We start from the raw sequence: 21,468 nt of genomic DNA on the forward strand, positions 1-21,468 counted from the left end.
CAAGCCGGAAGCCAGGGCTGTCAGTGTGGCCCCTCCTCCTTCCTCCTCCTCCCTCCTTGCCAGTCCCTTCAACCTTCACTTCCGCCTCCCAAGTATCCACTGAAGCCGCCCACTCCTGTCTGGCCCAGTTGACAGCGCCTTGGTGGGGGCTTCCCCACTTCTCACCCTGGTGGCCTCCTGGCTGGTCTCTTGGGGCTTCGAACCATCCCCTCTGCAGCCCCCAGAGTGATCCAAGTTACGTATCTGACCACATCACTCCCTGCCTACACCCCTTAAGTGGAAAAGAAATATTCCCTGCTCTGGTTTTGTTTTAGCTGACAATGCTTGAGGACTCACCAAGTGCCAGGAGTGCCGCTGATCTTCCAAGGCCAGTTCATATCCTATAACCCATTTCATTCATTCACTCATTCATTTACTCAGTATACTAAAAGCCATGGACTATGCCAGGTGTTTTACCGACATAATTTAATCTTAACAACAATGTTCTCCAGTAGCAACTATTCTAATTCCCACTTGGCAAAAGAGAAAACCGAGGTCCAGGGAGGAAGTTGCTCAAGATCACACTTGAATTTGTGTTTAAGGGAACACAAGTTCCCAGCAGCAGGAGTCTAGCAGCTGTGAGCCATTCCCTGCCAAGGGGAAAGGTTTATGGAGAAAGCAGAGCCCGAGGGATAACAGAACCCGCCCCCCGCCACTGCCATGCAGGGCCAGGCTGCCCAGTGTGTGGGGCCTGTGTGTGTGACACTGAGATCACTGAGGGGAGCCTCAGACCCTCCCCCCTTAATCCCGGACCAGGACCGAAACAGTGAGAGGGAAAGGAAGTTAAGGAGGACAGCTTCCCTTCAGCCCTTGTCCCTCCCTGGTCCCAAACCACATGAGGAGCCGCTGCCTTCCCACATCCTGCAGGGCCCACGATAGCAGTCCCACCTCTGAGTTATCTGGCTCAGAAGGGCACCCACAGAACCAATCCCTCTTCCCCCTCCTGAATTACAGATGGGTAAACTGAGACCTCTCCCAGCACTTCACCCTACAAAAGCCAGGATGAAACCCCAGTTCTCCAAACATTCATCCAGCACCCTCTTGACTCTTCCTCCCGAGAAATCTTTCCCAAGGAGCAGGAAAGGGGCCTTGGTGGTGGAAATGCACTTGGAACCCACCTGGGCTCATGCCAGCCTGCCACTCACCAGCTGTGTGAGCCCAGCAGGTCACTTCACTTCTGTGTCCTCATCTGTAAAATGGATACAGTAACAGCGACCTCACAGCGCTGCTAAGAGCACCAATGAATAATATTGGGTTGGCCAAACAGTTCATTTGGGTTTTCCGTAAGATGTTACGGAAAAACCCGAACGAACTGTTTGGCCAACCCAATATAATAGATGCATAAAGCATCTGGAATATAGAAGGTGCTGAGCCAACTTTCAAGCCCGACTGTGTGGTCCTCAAAGAATTTATGTGGGGAAAGAACCCAGCTCTCCTCACCCCCTCCCACCCCCAAAAGCAGAATGAAAGAATATTAGAAAACAGATACAGGTAAATGCTATAGGAATTTGGGGAGGGAGAAGTTTCTTTTCCTGTCAGCCGTTTGATAACCCAAACTGGACAAAGGGAAAACAATGTGGAGACCAAATGGGAGGATCGCTGATTTGGGGTATCACTATTTTCCCAGTGACCTCGAACTGGACCTTCCCCAAACACAGAATAACTTGGCCAAAGAGCTTTTTAAGAAACTCCCGTTTGTAGGTCTCCCAGGAAGGGCAAAGTAGGGTGGGGCTGGAGAAGGCGGGATAGAGGGCGTTGGCTGACCCTCACCCCTGGCCACACTCAGGGGCTGTAGGCGGGGAGGCGCGGACTACAACTCCCGGCATGCCCAGCGCGCGGTACATGCCCGCCTCCAGCCGCCTTGCCGGGAGGATGCAGACGCTGGGAAGAGCGATGAGGATGGAGGCCCGCGAGGCAGCGCCGCCGGCGGGGGCGGGCGGCTGGAGCAAGTGGGTGAGGCTCAACGTGGGGGGCACGGTGTTCCTGACCACCCGGCAAACGCTGTGCCGCGAGCAGAAGTCCTTCCTCAGCCGCCTGTGCCAGGGGGAAGAGCTGCAGTCTGACCGGGTGAGGCCCGCGGGGTGGGCGGCGGTCGGGGATCCTTAGCTCGCCGGAATCTGGTTGTCCAGCCTGGCCCCCCCGCGGGGCTGGAAACCCGGCTGGGTTTATTTCCGAAGAGCTGGAGGCGGGAAGAACTGGCCGGAGGAGGGGAGAAGGAAATGGATCGGAGAGTGAGGGATGTGCCCATTGCCGTGGCAACAGGACAACGCCGGGCTGCGGCCATTTGGAGTTTTTGAGCGCTGATCTGAGCTCCCAACCCAGGAGGCTGATGGATGGGGACTCTCCCCCTCCTTTGGGGCTGTGGGGAGAGACAGACACCTAGGGCATTCTCTCCTGCCCAAACTGGACTCCTGCACCACGGAAGGAGTTACTGAGTCTGCTTCTCCCCACCTCCCTGCCCTTTGGGGTATGGGTAGCCTTGGGGTACAGGGAGCTGGGTGGAGAAATCCCGGGGTGCCTTCTCAGCTGGGCTTCATCAGGTAGGAGCGTTGGCCTGGGGCACCATTTGTGGGTTCCCATCTCAGCTCTGCTGCAAACCTCCTGCATGACCTTGGGTCCAACCCTTCCCTGCTCAGCCTCCTGTCTGTAACCCCAGTGGGCTGGCCTGGCGATGACCTCTAAGGTCCCCTCTCTCCTGTTTCCTGAACCTCTGATGCTGTGACCTTGGGCAAGTCCCCTCACCTGGTGAAGTCTCCGTTTTCTCTCTGTAGAGCTGTATTGATGCCTGCTCTGCCTCCCTGCAGGCTGAGGGTATCCAATGAGATAGTGGCTCTTTTGGAAACTTGTAAACATCCCCAGAATGACAGGGGATCTGGTGGACACAGTGTAGGGCTGGCTTCAGGGAATAACCTCTAAGAGGGACAATTCCTGAGCCCTACGCTGGGTCAGGTGCCACTCAGACCTCACTGGATGCTCACAGAGCTCCCCAGTATGGGAAAGAAGAGGGTGGCTCCGAGAGGCCAAATCACTGGCCCAAGGTCACACAGTCAGGAAAAGGCAGAGGCAGGATTTGAACCTAGGTGTATCTGACCCCAAAGCCTTTTTACTCCATCAGGACACTCTGTTCTGGGGAAGAGCAGACACTCCGCCCCCTCCCGCCCTCCCTCTGATCCTTTACTGGGACTGAAGTGAGAGGTCAGGCAGGGGAGCGGGGCTCACTCTTCTCTCACTGCCTGTGCCCCTCGCCTTTGTAGGATGAGACTGGGGCCTACCTCATCGACCGTGACCCCACCTACTTCGGGCCCATCCTCAACTTCCTCCGGCATGGCAAGCTGGTGCTGGACAAGGACATGGCTGAGGAGGGTGAGTTGGTCCAGGGGGCTGGCCGGGGCCCACGTCCTAGCCCTGCCCTCTGCAGTCTGCCAGGGCCTCCTGTGGAGGTCCAAAGCCGTTTCTGCCGTCCTTAGGGGACATCTGCTTTCTTCCATGTTTCCTGCTTCTTCTCATTCCTGACAGGACTGAATTCCAAAGCCTGTGCCCAGGCTGAGCCTAGGGACTGTGCCAAGGTGACTGGCCCATGCTTCCACTGGGTGCTGCTGGCGAGGTGACAGAAACACCGAAGCAGAGGATGGAGGGAGCCAGTGAGGCTGGGCAGGGATGCCCTTTCCCCTGGCCTTCTGGGAAGCCAGTTGTGGGTGGAGATGGCCATGGGGAGAGGTGTGGCTCTCTTTCTCTGGGTGATGGGGTATCTCAGATGCCTGGTGAGGGCTCACGGTCAGCAGGTGGGTGGAGTGGGTGACTTCTCGCCCAGATCCGGCAGCCCCTGCAGCACAGTTGTGGGTGGAGGCAGGGGGTGGGCGGAGCCTGCTCTCCAGCAGGGGTTTGGTCCCTCCCAGGCCTGGCTGGCTGAGGCCCTGTAGATGCCCACTTCCGGGCCCAGCAGACAGTGGGGAGCCGTGCCTGGGAGAAAGGCTTGTTGGCAGAGCCCCTGCCAGGAGCAGGGGTGCCAAGTCCACTTTTCCTTAGGGCACAGGGTGTGGCTCTGGGTCACCTGACCCAGCCAGGCCAGCTTGGACATGTCACTTCTCCTTTCTGAGTCTCCACTTGTGTATATAAAGGAGGGGCGGTGATCTACATTAGGGACAAGTTCTGGGAAAACAGATGTCATGAGTCCCAGGGCTTGTACCCTGGAGGTGTCTAGCACAGCCCCTCCCTCCTCACTCGGGCCCACGGTCTTCCCTCCTGACCCCTGTGGGACACAGTGATCTAGAAGCCAGGTAGCTCCCCAGAAGGCCACAGCTTCAAAATCAAAGCCCGCTGTAGGCGTCGTCTCTGCGGAGCCCCACAGCTTTCCCGGCAGCCCCTGGGACAGCAGCTACCATGGGCGTGGCCTGGGCCCAGGAGTAGGTCCCATGGGGAGGGGAGGTAAACACTCCAGCGTCACGGCCAACACCTGTTTACAGGTTCTGGGTTTGTCAAACCTTGGCACTCCCAGCACCTTTAGACAGGGCTAGAGCCCCGATCCAAGGGACCAGGGGATCCAGGAGGAAACTGACTAGTTGTGTGACACCTGGAAAGTCACTTATCCCTCTGTGCCTCCATGCCTGCATCTGTGGAACGGGGTGACAATAGCACCCACCTTGCTGAGCTGCTGTGAGGATAAAAGGAGCTAATGCAAGTGCGTCACTTAGCACGGTGCCTGGCACTGAGGACCCGTGATGCAGAGTTAGTTGTCTGTCATCTGCAGGGCTCCACGGGGGGCATCCTGGCAGTAGCACTCACTCACTGCCTCCTCTGTATTAGGTGGGTGTGGGCGCCGGGGACATCAGACATGGGCCCTGTCCCCGGGGAGCCCAGAGTCCAGTCATGGAAAGGACAGGAAGTGTCTCTGCCCCGCAGGAGCTTTGGGGAGTCCGAAGGCCGAGGGCTGTCCCCTTCACTGGAGAGCGCACTCGCTCAGTCTCTAAGCCTCTCAGTCTCCTTAACTGTGTGGGGACAATAACGCCTGCTTCCTCCATGACCCTGGGGCTTGTGGCGAGCACAGGAGGGGCTGTGCAAACTGTGAAGTGTAGTGATTGGAGAGATGCACATGCACAAAGATCATGCATTTAGAAGGCAGAGGAACTTGAGTGTGAATCCCAGCTCTGCCGAGTGCCAGGTGTGTGGCCTTGCACAGCTGCTGCTTTGCCTGCCTGGTCCTCGGTTTCCCTGTTTGTTCAGTGGGGGTGATGAAAGTACCTACTTCTTGTGATGAGAATTAACTGCGGTAAAGAGTGTAACATACCTGGTACGGTGCCTGGCACTTAGCGTGTGCTTCATAAATGGGAACACGTAATTGGGGGCCAGCCAAGCCCCTTCTCACTGTGGCATAGGGTCCAGTCCCAACGGGCCCACTGCCTCGGGCTAGCCCCAGACTAGAGGACTGGCAGCCATCCCTGGGTCACCGTGCTCAGCACAGCAGGGATATAGCGCCACTGAATGGCAGCCTCTCAGCCCTGCTACAGAGAGTGTGGGGCCCAAGGAAGGACGTGTTCCCTCTTGCCTGACCCCTGAACTCAGAGGCTTATCACCCTTGTGTGACTGGAGCAGGGGGTGGAGGTGGAGGGGACAAGGTGAGAACGGGGCGCGGGGGCAGTGGGAGTGACGGGGGTGGGGTGCTGCTCTGTCTGTGCCAGGGGTCCTGGAGGAAGCGGAGTTCTACAACATCGGCCCGCTGATCCGCATCATCAAAGACCGGATGGAGGAGAAGGATTATACCGTCACACAGGTCGGGGGGGCTGCAGGGCAGCGGGCCAGCATCCCTGGCCAGGGCAGGGGGGTGGCGGGGACAGGGGAGGGGGGTCAGGAGGAAGGTTGGGAGAGGCAGAGCTAGTTTTCCTTGGGGAGGCCAAGCTCTCCTGTAAGGGGAGGAGTGGTTGTCCAGCTCCCAAACCGTTCAACAAAGCCCCAGACTGGGAGACGGACTCTGGGTTCTTTCCCTGCCTCGGCTCTGTTTGCTGTGTGACCTTGGGCCAATCACACCCCTCTCTGGACCTTGACTTCCTCTTGTGGAATTATAGAGGTGCTGAGAACTGCCCACCCTTCCCTTCCTCCCAGGCAAAATGGGGTCATTGTGGAGGTACAGGGGGCCCTATGGGAGGCAATGTGGGATTATTACATCGTCCACTTCATGGGCTCAGGTGGTCCCCTGGAAGTCATGGCACAAGCTTCTGGAGCTGGCATTTCTGAGCTTGGACCCTAGGCCTAAGTGGCCAAGCTGTAGGAGGAGCTGGAGAGATTCTCTGCCCACCCTGGGGGAGACGTGGAGGGTGGGAAATGGGTAGTGAGGCACCGTCTCCCAGCCCCAGGAGATTGAAGAGAGGGTGCCCCGCGTCCCCTGGAGGACCTGCCTCAATTAGTGCCCCAGGATGTCCCCTAAGCCCCTCCTCCTTTCCCACTTGTATCACCTCTGTTCCAATTCTGGCTCTGCTACTCTTTAGCTGGGTGACCTTGGGCAAGTAACTGACCCTCTCTGAACTTCCATGAACATCCCATAACTCCAAGGGTTTTTGGAGGCATTAAGTGAGAACATGCACGTCGAGTGCCTGGCACATAGTAGGTACTCAGAACATGGCTCCCATCTCCCCTCCCCCACTTCTGTCCTTCTTAGGGGTAGATGGTGGGGGGAGGACAGGTGCTCTTCCCACCCCCGGGGTGCCTGGCGCTCCCACAGGTGCCCTCCACGTCGCCCCTCTGCCTGCAGGTCCCACCCAAGCACGTGTACCGCGTGCTGCAGTGCCAGGAGGAGGAGCTCACGCAGATGGTCTCCACCATGTCCGACGGCTGGCGCTTCGAGCAGGTGGGCTGGGCCACACCCCCAGGCAAAGCAGGCCCCTCCCTTCCCGCAGCCCCAGCCTTGGGGTGCCCACTGCAGCCCCCACCCGGGGTCTTAAGAGAGACTAAACAAGATTAAGGAAGGCCGCACTTGGCAGCAGACTGACCAGGAAGGAGAGAGGCGGGAAGCCCCGCTGGCCACAGGGCAGCTCCCGGGAATCATCTTTAATGGGAGTCCTCCCAGCAACCAGGTAGTGGTCTACACTGTAGTGTGTGAGTCTCTGGCCCCCAAGCGACAGCTCTGGTGCGAGGAGACAAGATCCACATAGGAGAGTGGAGGTCCCCTTGGGGCCACACCTCGTGTAACAATTCCATAGGCATAGATTCCAGGTCCCCGCGAGGGACATGCCCAGTTCCAAGCATTGCCACATTCAGGGGAGCCCAGAGCAGCGGCTTCCCATGAGGTATTTATGGTGACCTGTACTTCCTCCCAGTACCTACGTAGTTTACCACCAGGAGAGATTTTTATCATAAACGGTGTTGCCCTGGTAATGCAGCTGACGTCACACCTCTCTCAGGTTTCCAGAGGATCAGAGCCAGCAAGTTAACCCAAGGTCAAATTTGCCCTTAGAGAAGGGGAAGGGTTGGGTTACCCTTTATCCATACAAACTCCCTTGCACCTGGAGGTTGAAGAAGGCCAGGCTTCCCAGGATGGCCGGGCAGGATGGAGGAACAAGCCCAGTCCAGGAGCCGGAAGCCTGGATTCATATCTAGGTCTCACCACTGACATGCTGTGTGATCTTGAGCAAGTCGTATCTCTCTGGGCCTCAGTTTTCCTAATCTGTGACATGGACCAGTAGTGCTTCCTTTGCAGGAATGTTGTGTAGACTAGAAAGACCATGGATAAAGTCCCTAGCCCAGGGTAGGGCTCTAAACATTGGAGCTAGCTAGCATCCTGTGAATTATTAGAAGCATTTAAGTCTATAGGACCCCTGAGAGGACTCGGGGTCCCAGATTCAAATCCTGAATTTGAATCCGCATTCAAATTCAGATTCTTCCTGGCTGTGGGACTTTACCACCTCTCCAAGCCTCATCTGCCAAAGGGGCTGATTTTTCCTCTCTATCTGCAGGATGAGGGTTCCTGGGGGCCGAATGAGACCCATCATGTGCAGGGCCTTTATCAGCCAGAAGGGGCCCTGCAGGTGTGGTTATTTTAGGGACCCCAGAACAAAGGTGGGGCCACTCTTGAAAGCCTAAGGGAGTCTCTGGCAATTGCATGGGCTCTCAAAGGCTGAGCAAGCATGTCAGGCACCGCTGGCGTAAGGAACGGGCGACCTGTTCTACCTCTGCTTCCAACAGTGAACAGAATATTCTACGGAGCTCCACCAGGTCATGCCAACCCCATCCTGCAACCTGGTTCTGGGGCTGCCTCAGCCACATCTGGGACAGAGGGAGACAGCCTGCCCGTTACAGGCCTCTGCCTGCTTTTAGGACGTTGCCTGCGAGATATGGGAGAGGAACAGCAGTGATAATCCTCCTTCTCTAAGGATCAGGTCCAGCCAAGCCATGTGGGGAGGCTGGCCCTGGAAATAGACCAGAGGCATAGGTGTGGGGGGGGGGGGTTGGGGGAGAGGACTCTGACTTTGCGCCAGAGGTGTCCTCTGGAAACCCAGGGATGGGCCTGAACGGAACAGCAAGATCAGGGCACAGTTGACAAGTGCCAGTGTCCGCCCACCCCGTCCCCTCAACCCCATCCTATCGTTTTCTCCCCATGCTCCGCCCCTCCAGCTGGTGAACATCGGCTCCTCCTACAACTACGGCAGCGAGGACCAGGCAGAGTTCCTGTGCGTGGTGTCCAAGGAGCTGTACAGCTCCCCGCACGGGCTGAGCTCCGAGTCCAGCCGCAAAACCAAGGTGAGCCCTCTGCCAAAACCAAGGGCAGCCTCTTCCCTGCCCCGACCTCGGCCTCCCTGCCTTTCCTCCCTCCCCTCGCTGACCTCCACCTAGCCATCCGTGCTTCTTTTTCCCTCCCGCTGCACACGCCTGATCCCCTGGTCACAGCCGATGCCATCCATCCCATGCCACCCACCGTCCTGCCTGCTCACGCCAGTTACCCAGGCCCAGACTTGGGGGGCAATGAGATGAGATTATCCCCAGGGCGCGGCGAGAGTGGACTTAGATGCCACTTGGATGGTGGTCACATGGTGGCCACGGGGCAGCTTGGCACAAGGGGGAGTGCACTGGACTAGGGGTCTGGGCGTTGTGTGAGCGCTCTGTGTGACCTAGGACAAGTCCCGCCCCCTCTGGGCACCTTGGTTGTGTTCTCAGAGAAGTGAGAGGGGTGGACCACCAGCTTGGAACTTCTGGGATCCAAAGGGCCAATTTATTTCCCAGGGGCCTGGGCTGGGGCAGGGAAGCCGAATCCGCTAATCCTGCCCCTCCCGCAGGCTCCCTCCTAGGACTCAGCAGCAGAGGGGTCTGGAGCCCTTGGGGTCCGGCCCTGTGTCTCCACCCTGGCCTGTGAGGCAGTATCAGCTGGCTGGGGGGAGGGGGCTAATCGGAGGTCCTGCCAGCCTGGACCCAGAGCCGATCGGAAGCCTGAGGGGCCTTTGGTAGGACCAGTGGGGCAGGCAGCTAGGCAGGCTGGGAAGAAGGGAGACCGTTCCTTCTAGGAGCCTGTCCCTATGTGCTGGAGACTTAGGAACTCCGCTTCCCGTCTGGCTGTCTGCCTCCCTGGGCTGTGACTTCCCCTGCCCACCCCGCCCCCATCGGGGCCAGTGGCCGGCACGGCCTTGCAAGGGTGCAAGGTGAGCTTGCCGCTCCTGCGTCTCTGGGAGAGGCCTCAGGACCTGGGATGCCAGAGCCTGGTGCTGACGTCTCAGGTCTGGCTGGTGTCTGCCCTGGGCCTTCCCTGGCCTCACTTCGACTCTGGGTCGGTCCTCCTAAAACGAGGCCTTCCCAGGCAGCCCTCAAGGCTACCCTAGCCACACACCCACCCCCTTCCTCTTACACCCCTCACCTAGCCTTGCTCCACGTCCCAGCAGCCAGGCCAATCCGGGAGCATCCTCAGCCCGACCCCACGCTCTGCTGGTTCCCCCAGGCCCCTCCCAGGCTTCCCAAGGGATCCGACAAGATGCCCCAGCTTCTGTGGCTGTAGCGCTCCCCTCCCCGGGAGGTCCCCCTTGCCCATCCCCTTCACGCTGAGATGGGGGCCCGCGGGGACGGCCACCAGCGGGCCCTGGCCCCCTCGTTAGCTCTGCGCTCTTTCTTCCCTGGGTCTGCCGGCTGGTTCACAGCGCGCGGAGGAGCAGCTGGAGGAGCGACAGCAGGAGGTGGAGGTGGAGGTGGCACAGGTGCAGGTGGAGGCAGATGCACAGGAGAAAGGTGCAGCCAACCCCCAAGGAGAACGATTGCTAATAAAAGCCGGTGCCTCCCGCCCGCTCCCGGCTGGAGCCCGCCGCAGAACCTGGGGTCCCGGGACGGCCGAGGGGGGCGGGCCCACCAGGGTTAGCTCAGCCGCGTGCCTGGCGCCTCACCTGCATAACCATCCCTTCTCTCACTTTCTCTTTGCAGCCCAGCCATCTCAGGATCCCGCTAACCTTTTCTCCCTCTCACCACCGCCTCCTCCTCCTCCTCCGCTTCCCGCCGGAGGTCCTGCCTCATCTTCATCCACCTCTTCTTCCTCCTGGATCTCATCTACACCCTGCCTCTTCCCTCTCTGCCCCTGTCCGGGTTTTCTCTCTGCCTGCTCACACCTCCATCCCGGGGCTGCTGTGGTCCCAGCCTCCTGTGCCCTCCACCCAGGTGCCCCGGCCCCGCATCCCAGAGCATCCCGCCTGCCGCCTCCTGCACCCCTTCTGGCACCTCCCGCCTCCGGGCCCGGGGAGGAGGGGCACAGCTGCACCTCCTTGGTGCCCGCCGACCCCGCCGGGCACATCTGAGGTCGGGCCGCCCTGCTGCAGCGCCTCACCTCCTCGCCTCCTCCTCACGTTTCCTCCTTGCAGGTTCCTGTCTGCACCCCCTCAGACCTGAGGCTGCGCTTGCAGTAAGGGCTTCTCCGGGCCCCTCGCCCGCCCCCAGCGCTGCCATGCCTGGTTTGTAGCTTGGCAGAGCTGGAGGGAGGGGCGGAAGCCAAGAGGGTGCTCAGCTCTTCTTTTTTGGACTTGAGCCGGACTTCCGGCTGATTTTCTCCCCTCCCCCAAGTTTCTCAGCCTATCTTGGCCTTGGGGATGCAGCTCTGAGATGAGACAAAAGGGGGAGGAAATTCTTTCCCACCTGCCCATCAGCATCAGAGCCACGCTGGGAAGGAGGGAAGGGAGACGGAAGCCAGGGGCCCTGACCTCATCCCTGCACGCTCAGGAGCTTCTGCGTCACAGCCTCGAGGCACTGGGTTGCCTATTTCTGCGGGGGTGGGAAGGACAGGCCACACTTGGATTCCCTTGGCCTAGGAGGAGTCAGCCGGAGCTGGCTGAGGATCGGGCTGTGGCAGAAAAAGCCCTGGCCAGGTGCCCACAAGCCCCCACTCAGTCTTATCTGCCTGCCGTCTGACCTTGGACAATTCACTGTCCCTCTTTGGGCCACAGTTACCTCTAAAATGGGAACGGACGGCTGCTCTCTGTGACCTTCTGCCTGAGACAGTGCTGACCAGCCTCTGGGCCTTGACCCCCTGGCCAGAGTCTCGGCAGAACGTGTCCTAGGCAGCCACCCCCCGGCCCAAGATGGGGCGCGGGGCTCCCGGATGGGCGAGCTGGGGCCTCTCCCTGCTCCCCCTCCTCCTCAGCTCTGAATCCACTTTTTCTGGGCCTCAGCCCCCCTCCTCCCTCCCAGAAAGGACCTCGTGACTCACCTGACTCTTTCTCTCTCCCTCTCTCCCCACCCCTCCCTCCCTCCATTCCAATCTCCTCTCTGCCCTTCTCCTGGCCCTGCACTACCCCCTCCTCACCGGCCTCACCCTCTCATCCTCCTCCCGGTGTTCTGACCACCCCCCACCCCGTCTCCCTGCCCCCTCTTATTTTCTAGCTGTTACAAGCCAGAGGCACCCGGATGTGAGGCCCCAGATCGCCTCCAGGGACTTGGGGTTCCGTTCTGAAATCCTTTATTTTTGTACCACGGGGTGGGCCCCCAGCCCGAGGCGGAGGAAGAGCTCTCCCTGCTGTCACCTCTGTCTACACCTTCGGGGCTGTGACTTACCCCTGCCTCCGGGGGCCGGGTGGGGGCCCACTGGTACCTCGCAAGGCCTGATGTGGGCCCTGGGACCCCTGGGCAGAGCCACCTGCCGGTGGCTAGAGTGTGGCGCTGTCCAGCTGTATCTCCCAGGCCCCTACGTCCCATCCCCCAGGTCCCCCAGCTGCATGGCAGATACGCTCCCCCCCAGCCCAGTCACATCACCTCCTTGAGCCTTAGTCTCCCTGTCTGTCAAATGGGTTCACTTCCTGCCCTACCTACCTCAGGTTTGTTGTGAGGTTACCAAGAGGAGCAAAGGTCCGCGAAAGCCCTCAGGGAGGGCACAAAGCGCAGACTCGGACCTGCCTGGCCCAGGATGGAGGTTGAGGGATTGGTGGGGGATGAAGGGTGTGGGGTTAGCCCTGTTGAAGGAGGGGATGGGTGACTCGGCCTTCACCTTGGCTGCTCCCCACCCCCCTGCTGTCTGTACTGCTGGGTGCACAGTGCCCTGGCCAGGAGGAAGGCAGGCATTGGTTCAGCAGGGGCAGCGGGGCCACTCAGGACCGGTCACAAGGGAAAGGGGGACACTCCTCCCTCTGCCCAAGGGAGAGTCTGGGGTGGCAGGGGCTGAGCAAGGGGCGCCTCCTGCGCTTACGGCCTCCCCAGCTGGATACTTGCTTCTTGGCGGTGTCCAACCCCACCGTGTAATAAAACCTGAAGAAACAGCCAGCCTGGCTGTCTCCCTCTCTTTCTCTGGGCCACGTTTGGGGACAGGGGCTAAACTTAAGGTGGTGCAGACAACCCAGAGGTAATGGGGCTTTTTCATAAAGCCCAGGGACCCTGCCCTGTTGTCACTCTCCCGGTGTGTTGGGGGGAGGAGCATCCCGGTTGGATCCTGTGTCCCGTGGCCGGACACCGAGGGTACCAACTCTGCCTTGCTGGGTGAACTCTGGAAAGTACCTTGCCCTCTCTGGGCCTCAGTTTCCTCAACAGTAAAGTGAGGGGTTGGACCAGGTGACTTCTAAGGCCCCGCCCCCTGGAGTCACGCAGGTCTCTTCCGGCCTCCAGGCAGACCTAGATTAGCTGGGGTGCTGAGGGCTAGGGAACTGGGCCTCTGGGAATCAGAATACCAGGTCCTCCCAAGCCTGGCTCCCTGAGTCCCAATTCCCAGTCTCACCTCACCGTTCAGGTAAGGTGCTCTGCTTCCTGGCTTCACCCTGCCACCTCTGCTCCCTCCTAACCTAGCAGGATGTCCCCTCTGCTTCCTGCTGTGATACCTTCGGGTCACCTCCACCCTCTGCCCCAAGTCCTAGGAAGTACAACCCCCAGTCTCCCCTCCATCTTCTCTCAGAGTCTGACTGGACCCCCACCCCACCTGGCCAGTTCCTTCACCTCCCGGGTCCTACTGAGTGTCTGCCTTGCTCCCCAGCCCCGCCCCCCAGCAATTCAGCGCTGCCGGGGGACATCTCTGCAAAGCAGTGCTCCCCTTGACCGAGGTCCTCCCCAGCCCACTCAGCAGTCCGGGGGGACCTCACCACTCTCCCTGGGGCCACTCGGCTCTCTGAAGTTGACCTTGCTTTTTGTGTCCAGCTTTGCTTGCAAAAGAGTCACCAGGAGCTTTGTTAAAAGGACAGATTACCCCCTCCCCCCTAATTCCTACTAATTAAGACTGGGGTAAGGCCATGAATTTACATTTTAGCAAAGCACCCTCCAGCAGTGTTCTGCTCCCCCTCTGAGATCCCTGAGAGGCCACCCGGGGTAGTCCTGCCCCCACCCCAAAGGTGTCCCCCCATAGCGTCTGCTCTATCTCCACAGGCAGGACCCAGCGGGTGGAGGGCTCTCCACACATGGATGCGATGGCCGTTCCCTGTCTACCTTTGAAAACCCTCTCAACACCAGGTCCCCTCCAAGGTTCCCCCATTCCTTCTCCTCCCAGCTAGGCTCCAAGAAAGACTTGTCCGCCCTTGACACCCCCTTCCTCGCCTCCAGCAGGGCCCGGCCCTGTAGGCCTCCCTGACCACTCCCACTCAGGCCACAGCCCTGGCCCCTAAGACTCCACCCCCCTCAGTTCCCCTCAGCCTCCTACTCCGGACCCGCACGTCTGCAGTCTGTGTCTCCCCCACCTCCTCGGTCTTCCCTGGACCACCTTCCTTGCAGGGTGGCTCTAAAATCCCTCCTCCAAACCTCTCTCAAGCTCCGCCTGCCTCCTGGACACCTCCCTCCCAGAAGCATCCCAAGTTCATGACACCTTCCCAGAGCTTTTCCCTCCCCAGGTGCCCTGGGTGGGAGTGGTCCTGGGTGACTCCTCCCTCACATCACCCCATCCACTGAGGCACCTGGAGGACAGTAAGGGTCCTTCGACCCTATGTCCATCCCCATCGCCCTGCTCGGTCCAGGCCCCATCCTCTTCTCCCTGGAATTCTGCAGTGGCCTCCTTACTGGCCTCCCTGCCTCCCACTTCCTCCAGGCTGGTACCGGTGGTGGTTCTAAAATGGGAATCCGTCCTGTGTCACTTCCCTGCTCTAGAGCCTTCCACGGCTCCCCAGAGCGCCCAGGGTCAATTCATAGCTCCATTCCAAGCTCTTTGCCATCTAATCTCAGTTTGACCCTCCCCATGCATTCCTTTTTAGCCCCACCACCACCCCTGCCAACCTCTGTTCCAACTAAAAACAACTTACTATTCCCTAACAGGCCACTGACTTTGGGGACTGTTGCCTTTGCACATGCTGTTCCCCTGCCTGGAATGCTCTTCCCCACCTTGGCCACCTTTGAACCCCAACTCAAGACTCCTCCAGGCAGCCTTCCCGAGTTGCAGGCTACCCCAAAGCCCCTTCACCCTGGATCAGCGTCCCCACCCCTCCCAAGATCAGGAGCCAAGTTCTGTGCAGCTCTGTGACCCCAGTGCGGCCCTTGGCACGTGGTAGGAGCCTGTGAGCTGCTTGCTGAATAAATGACTCAGAATGCAGAGGCAGTGCCGTGCCGGAGGGGAAGTGGTAGCCTGGGAATCAGGAGACAGGGCTTCCGCTCGAGGCTCCACTCCTGACCCCTCCCTGGTGCGATCATGAGACTCTCTGCCCCTCAGCTTCCTTCCAAGCTTCCAGAAGGAGCGCATCACTTGTCCAGCCCTCACTCTGACCTGAGGGGCACCAAACCATTGCCTTCCTGGGGTTGCTCCCTGGACCGAGGCAGCTGCCCTGGAGGCCACCGCTGTCCCCACTGACCCCCCCCCCGCCCCGCCTTGGCCTTCTGGACGCTTAGCCAACAGGCTGAGCAGATAACAGGGGCTGCTCAGTCAAAGGCATGAGATTGGTGCCCAGGGCCCCATTCAATCCCCAGAACAGGACCTCAGGTCAGACAGCTTTATTCCACAGGGCAGCTGAGCTCACCTCCAGGTGAGAATGGGCAGTGAAGGCCCGAGGAACAGGTAGGCGTGGGAGGACCCTGGACCTGGGGCTCCCCACCCTTTGGCCTGCAGTGGCGGCTGGCCCACTTGGCCGTCTCCAGGGCTCTGAGGGCCCTTCCTGCGGGGGCACCTTCCTCCCCCACCCCTCAAGTTAGGCCAAGGGCTTCAAAGACTGGAATCTGCTGTCTGGAGAGGATGCTGTCCCAGCAGCCTCTGCGCTGGGGCGGGGGCAGGCGGGGGGCCCGGCAGCCACATGATGCTTCTTCCCCACCAAAGTCAGCAGCGGAGGAAGGGGAAGGAGAAGAGAGAATCAGGAGGGGACAGGCTGGACGCGAACCCCCCCAGCCGGGCCTGGTGACCATCCCAGGCCCTCAGGGGAAGTCTTGACCACCAGCTGATGGCCCTTCTCCCTCCTTGTGTCCTCACTGGGGCAGATGTCAGGCAACAGGTTGGGGGAGAGGAGAGACACCACCTCCTGTCCCCACGGGGCCCTGCCACCGGCAGAATACTTGCTCCCCTGCCTGGTGGGTGCCCTGGGCTCTCTGAGTCCAAGAGGTGGGCCCTTGCTCTGCGGGGGGGCAGCTCCTCAGGTCAGCGCCTGCTGGATCCAACCAATCACACCTGTGATGCGGGTGTAGACGCCAAAATAGTTGGGCCGGCCACAGCCCAGACCCCAGCTGACCAGCCCCGCCAGGAACCAGCGGCCACTGGGCTCCTTGCACACCAGCGGGCCGCCCGAGTCACCCTGTAAGAGGGGAAGAGACAGGGCCACGTCAGGGTAGAGGCGGCCCCTTCCAGGCAAGGGTCCCGACCGCTGGGGATGTTCTGAGTGACACATCCCCTTTGGAAGCCTCCGATAAATGGAGGGAGCCCAGACCAGCCCAGCCTGGCCTCCAGCAGGGCCTGGCTTTCGTGGAAGCGTGGACGTGTGTCCCCATGCCCTGCCCAGCTCCGCCTGCCTTCTGTGGGCTCCGTCTAGTCCTCTCTGCTGGGTCACTTGGGCAAAGTGCCTCGCGGAGGGCAAGGAGCAGAGCTGGGGTTGGGCCTCAGACCTGCCCCCCTGGGGTCTCTTCTGATCTGGGGCCTGCAACCTGGAGTAAGTCTCTCAACCTCCCGAGCCTCAGTTTCCTCATCCATAAAGTGGGGACAGCCAAGCCCACCTTGCCGTGAGGCTGCAGCAGGCTACTGTGGGCAGAAGGCCAGGCCCTGGGTGATGTGAGCAGCGCCCTCCCTCCCCCATCTGGCCCACCCCGCAGGAGTCACCTGGCAGGCATCCTTCTCGCCCCTGCGGTAGCCGGCGCACAGCATGCGGGGGGTCACCTGGTAGCGGTAGGCCTCGCTGCACAAGTCCTGCGGGATCAGCTGCACGTCCACCTTCTGCAGACCGTTGCTGGTGGGGCCTGCCCGGTGGGGTCGGGGACAGAGGTGAGAAGATCTGAGGTGCCCGGCGCCCCCACTCTTCCCTCGGCTATTCCTCTTGCAGCTCAGGAGTCCCCTTCCTCGCTCCTGCTCTGCCCACCCTCCCATCCCCGCCCTCCACCTCCATCACTCTGTTCTGGCTCCTTCTCCGAGTAGCTCATGGTGACAGACCCCACCCCAACCCTGCCCGGGGCCTATCTGGACTAGGGTCCTCCTTAGGTCCTCCCTCCCCCCCACCCCTCCTGCTTGAGGCTTCTTGGCTGCCTCGCCTCCGCTCTGTGACAGCCCTGGGGGATTTTTCCAGAACACATATCCCACCCCTTCACTCCCCCCTAAAACTCATCAGCGTCTCCCCACTCTCCAGCCAGCACTTCTCCCTAGGAGCTTCAATCGATACCGTGCCTAGTCCCACCCGGAGATCCGGTCTGTTCAGCTGGGGTGGGCCCAGACATCCGTGCTTTTTCTCAAAGCCCTGATGCTTCGAGCAGGTCAGGAAGAGGACTCCTGGCTCCAGATCCTCACCCAGATCCACCGGCTCCCCTCTGGTGCTGGGTGTTCTCAGGGCTCCCTGGGTTGCCACCTGCGCTCTCATCAGAAATGCCTTTCCCCTTCGCTGAGACACTGCTGACCTATCCTCCAAGCCTGAGCTCAGCCCGCCCTTCCTCTGGGCTGCCACTGCCCCCCGTACCTCCCCATCCGTGTCAGCTCCCCAGAGAATGTTTCCCGTTTGTCTTTATATTCCCTTTGTCCAACTCGATGCCTGGCATATAGCAGGTGCTCATAAATGTGTCACTGAATGAATGAATGAGGAAGTGGACCAATCCTTGTTTGACACTCTTCTCTATCATCCTCTTGGACATGTCACTTTTCACCTGAGCCTCAGTTTCTCCGTCTTTAAATTATCCCTCAGTCCTGCCCACCTCCAGACTGTAAAGCACAGTACGCATTTTTAAAGCCACCGCCGCGAAGGGTGCAGGGCATGGCTGTAGTTACGTACAGAACTGACAGGTGGCCTCTAGGGATGGCCAGCTCCGGTCAGTGTAGGAGGGAAGGGGAGAAACTCATGTTTCTGAGAGGCAGCGGCCAAACAGCAGGGGCCCTGGGGTCAGATAGTCCTGGGTTCTAGTCTCTGCTCCAACCCTCTCTGGCTGTGTGACTTTGAGTCACAGCTAAATGTCTCTGAGCCTCCGTTTCCCCATCCTTAAGATGGGGTCCATGATAACCGATAGCTAGGGTTATTGGATGGATTAAATGAAATCATGTTCCCCTAAAATCTAACCTCCACGTGGTGTTAATAATTAAGAGCCTCCCCCCAACACAGACACATACGCCTCCACCCCCCGCTGTCCAAGGAGCAGAGGGTTGGATCTTGCCCATGGGCTGTGGGGTCCCTGGCCTGCCCCATCACTCCACACATATCCCCTAGGATATCCTTCCATGACCTTGGTTCTCCTTAAATGCCCTTCTGGCAGGAAGGGAAGGGGAGAGGCCCACGGCCATAGTTAAAGGTTGTTTTTTTCCATGAAATCCAGCGCAATTTAATCCCAGGATTAGTGGACCTCTGGAGTGGAGCCCCAGGGCCCCTTGCCAGTTCACCTCCAGGCTCAGAAGCTGCGTGAGGGGGACCCATCCCATCTCCCCTGCCCGCAGTCCAGCTCACCGCCCTCGCGCAGGGCACCCCAGCCCGTGATCCAGCAGTGCAGGCCCGGCTCGAAGAAGTGGGAGCGCGCGGGCAGGCAGACGGGGTGCACGGAGGCCGAGCGCACCACGGGGTGGTCGAGCTGCAGCAGGGCCACGTCATAGTCGTGGCTGTCCTCCTCATGGTACGGGTGCAGCAGCAGGCGGTTCACCTTGAAGGACACCTCACCCGGCCAGCGAGAGCTCTGCCACACTTTGCCCAGGAACACGGTCCACAGCGCCGGGGACGCCATGCTGAGGGCAGGGAGGGGGACTCGCTCAGCGGCCGCCTCCCCGATCCCATCCCAGATCCCTAGGGTAGCCAGCTTTCCCCCGGGACACCAGCCTCCAACCCATCCCCGCCCTGCTCTGGAAGGCCAGGCAGCTGGTGGTACGGTGTTCAGTGTTGGCCCTGGAGCCCTCCTGCCTGGGTTCCAGCTCCAGCGTCATCCCTCCCGAGTTGTGTGTGTGCACCTCTCTAGGCCTCAGTCACCCCATCTGCAAAATGGGAATAGCATCATCTACTCATATGTTCCTGAGGGAATTCAATAAAACTGTGTATGTAAAAAAATTAGCACAGTGCCAGGCGCTGGCAGATCATTCTCTCCTTTTTTCCCATGCACTTTCTAGATGGGGCAGCTGGGAATGCCCTGAAACTTGCTGGTCCTCAGGAGGAGGGGGAGGGAGTTGAGTGTGGAGGAATTGGCAGAGACTGGGCTGTGCAGACCCCTGGAGGCCAGGTCAGCATCCAGGTCTTTCTCTACCTGTGGGCAGTGGGGAGCCAGGGATGAAGTGAAAGAAGCTGCGTAGTCAGACCGCACCCAGAAGGGCACCCGGGCACCTGGGCAGAGGATGCAAAAGGGAGCTGGGCTCTGGGCTGCCGGGGTGACCCAGGGGTGATGGTGGCAGCGTGGACAGGCAGTGGCCGAAGATGTGTCCAGACCACTGGGAGGGCTTGCGGCCTGGCTGAGTGTGAGGGGAGGGGGAGGGGTGCCCTGGTGGCTCCAGGCCTTTGGCTCGGACCCTGTAGACCCAGGACGGAGGAGAAGGTGTGGGGACAGAGTCCGTGACTGGCCGTGCTGGGGGCGGGTCTGGGGCACCAGACATCAGGCTAGGGGTGGAGAGTGGGTGCTGTCAGCCCACCACGGAGATGCGGACGATGTCTGTGGGGCAGGGTGAGATGTCCCTTCTTGTGGCCTTCTCTGCCCCACCTCTCCCGCCCCAGGTCACAGACAGGCATGCCTGGAGGAGGAGGGTTCATGGCCTATGAGCAAGTCAGGCAGTTCTGTTTTCTACTGTACCCCAGTGTCTAGCACAGCCCCTGGCACATAGTAGGAGCACAACGAATATCGTTGAATGGATGAATGAGTAAATAAATGAATCACTGACCCAGCTGAAAGCAAGATACGAAAAGTAGAGCACAGAGAGGTCGAGCGGCCTCTCCAGGGGCACAGAGTGTACTCGTGGTGGAGCCAGGGCTGAACCCAAGTGTCTGAACAGCCGGTCTGAGGGGCTTCCCACCGCCCTCCCCTCTGTCTGCTTAGGTTTCAGACACACTGTACCCCGTCACAGCCTTCCCTACCCCACCTCTCGCGGCCCACGTCCCCGTGCCGTCCCCCTCACCTGTCCTCCTGGAAGCAGTGGGCAGCTGTGATCACCCAGCGGTCGGCGATGAGGGCCCCCCCACAGATGTGTCGGCCCCGAACCTGGAGGCTGGCCTGCCAGGGCCACTCACCCTCCGAGGACTCGGCCCCGCCCACGATGCGGCCCGAGGGGCCCTGGAGGCCACAGTCTAGGGGTGGAGGAGGGGGCAGGGATGGACAGAGGGCGAGAGGCCGCAGAGAAACAGACGCAGAGAAAAAGAGAAGGGGGAGGCATGAAGGGAGAGGAGAGGAACGACATGAAGGGGACGGGGAAAGAGAACGAAAGGGCGAGGGAGGGAGGGAGGCGGGCAGGGCCCACACCAGGGGCAGAGGCGGGGTAGAGAGACAGATGGACAGACGGTGAGCTCCCCCTCCAGCTCAGCAGGGCGGGCACCTCCCTCCCTCCCACGCTGGAGGGCCGAGCAGGTGGAGGGGAATGCCGCCCAGCCCAGCCTGTCGGAGCCCCCAGGGCTCACCGCAGTACTGCTCGTCGGAGCCGTCCTTGCAGTCGGGGTGCCCGTCGCACTGTGGGTTGGGCTTCTTCACACAACTGCGGTCCTCACACTGGAAAGTGAAGGTCCCGCAAGGCACCCCTGGGATAGAGGGGGTGGGGGCAGGGCTTAGAGGGTGGGTCCCTGAGCCCAAAGGAGCCTCCAAAACAAGGCCAGGGAAGACAGAGCCTGGAAGAGGCCAGGAGGCGACCGGGGAGGGGTCTCTTGACCGCACTAAAGGGTTCCCTGAGGCTCCTTTAAGGTCCCCTAAAGGCAGGCCATGTCCCCTCCGCACCCCTCGCCCCCTACGCTGGTCTGTTAAGAGAAGGCAGTGTCTCACCTCTCAGACCTGGGCTTCTGACCGTAAGGTTCTGCCTCCCCCCAGGTATGGTACCTGAAGGCAGACCCGCGCCTCCACTTTCAGCCCAGCGAGGCTCCCAAGAGCGCGCCTATGCCCCTCCCGTCAGACTAAGCTCCCCTCCTAGCCTGGCAGCCCTGCAGGCCCTGCCCCGCCCAGCCACACAGCAGCTCCTCACCGCCTTCACTGTGAAGGGCTTTCTTCTCCACCAGTCTTCGCCTGGTCTCCTTTCCTTCGCTACTTAAATTTTACCCCTCTTCAAGGTCCAGTTCAAAGCCTACCTCTTCTAGGCAGCTTTCTCAGCCTGATCTCCTCCTCCTCCTCCAGTCTTCTTATGCTACTGGACATGATGTCCAGAAGGTTTGGGCCAGAGAGAGTCACCCATCATTTTTTTTTTTTTCTACTATCAGATAATCCCCAGAGGGCAGGGACCACTTTGGTGTCTTTTATTCCCATTTCTCA

At 60.1% G+C, this 21,468-nt stretch overlaps 2 protein-coding genes across 8 annotated transcripts in view; one reads left to right on the forward strand and one right to left on the reverse strand.

Annotated features, from left to right (window-relative positions):
• The first annotated feature begins 1,890 nt into the window (after window positions 1-1,890).
• On the forward strand, window positions 1,891-17,353 carry KCTD17 (potassium channel tetramerization domain containing 17). Of its 7 annotated transcripts, none has more exons than XM_036866327.1 (7): window positions 1,891-2,106; window positions 3,294-3,402; window positions 5,715-5,806; window positions 6,782-6,877; window positions 8,641-8,766; window positions 10,107-10,236; window positions 14,707-15,268. In XM_036866327.1, exons 1-7 carry the CDS (start codon window positions 1,912-1,914, stop codon window positions 14,712-14,714), a joined length of 756 nt encoding a protein of 251 aa, XP_036722222.1. In that variant the 5' UTR covers window positions 1,891-1,911; the 3' UTR covers window positions 14,715-15,268. The 7 variants fall into 7 exon arrangements, with proteins under 7 accessions (XP_036722222.1, XP_036722218.1, XP_036722220.1 ...); XM_036866323.1 differs by lacking the exon at window positions 14,707-15,268 and adding an exon at window positions 11,872-12,745; XM_036866325.1 differs by lacking the exon at window positions 14,707-15,268 and adding an exon at window positions 11,872-12,745 and having other exon boundaries at window positions 10,149-10,236.
• Window positions 15,361-21,468, reverse strand: part of TMPRSS6 (transmembrane serine protease 6) — a 37,811-nt gene continuing 31,703 nt past the window's right edge. Inside the window, exons 14-18 of the mRNA XM_036866322.1 lie at window positions 20,634-20,750; window positions 20,138-20,306; window positions 18,498-18,769; window positions 16,682-16,818; window positions 15,361-16,163 (exon numbers count right to left, since the gene is read on the reverse strand). Of these exons, the coding sequence (XP_036722217.1) occupies window positions 16,005-16,163; window positions 16,682-16,818; window positions 18,498-18,769; window positions 20,138-20,306; window positions 20,634-20,750 (854 nt within the window). The 3' untranslated portion in view covers window positions 15,361-16,004. The remainder of the gene's footprint in view (window positions 16,164-16,681; window positions 16,819-18,497; window positions 18,770-20,137; window positions 20,307-20,633; window positions 20,751-21,468) is intronic.

The sequence above is a fragment of the Balaenoptera musculus genome, chromosome 10, assembly GCF_009873245.2.
Source record: "Balaenoptera musculus isolate JJ_BM4_2016_0621 chromosome 10, mBalMus1.pri.v3, whole genome shotgun sequence".
Taxonomy (NCBI): Eukaryota; Metazoa; Chordata; class Mammalia; order Artiodactyla; family Balaenopteridae; genus Balaenoptera; species Balaenoptera musculus.

Coding starts and splice junctions, on each gene's coding strand:
- KCTD17 (XM_036866323.1), top strand. CDS start 1,912: ATGCAGACGCTGGGAAGAGCGATGAGGATGGAGGCCCGCGAGGCAGCG. Junction 6,878..8,640: donor ACGGCTGGCGCTTCGAGCAG/GTGGGCTGGGCC, acceptor CCGCCCCTCCAG/CTGGTGAACATCGGCTCCTC. Junction 8,767..10,106: donor AGTCCAGCCGCAAAACCAAG/GTGAGCCCTCTG, acceptor CCCCCTCGTTAG/CTCTGCGCTCTTTCTTCCCT.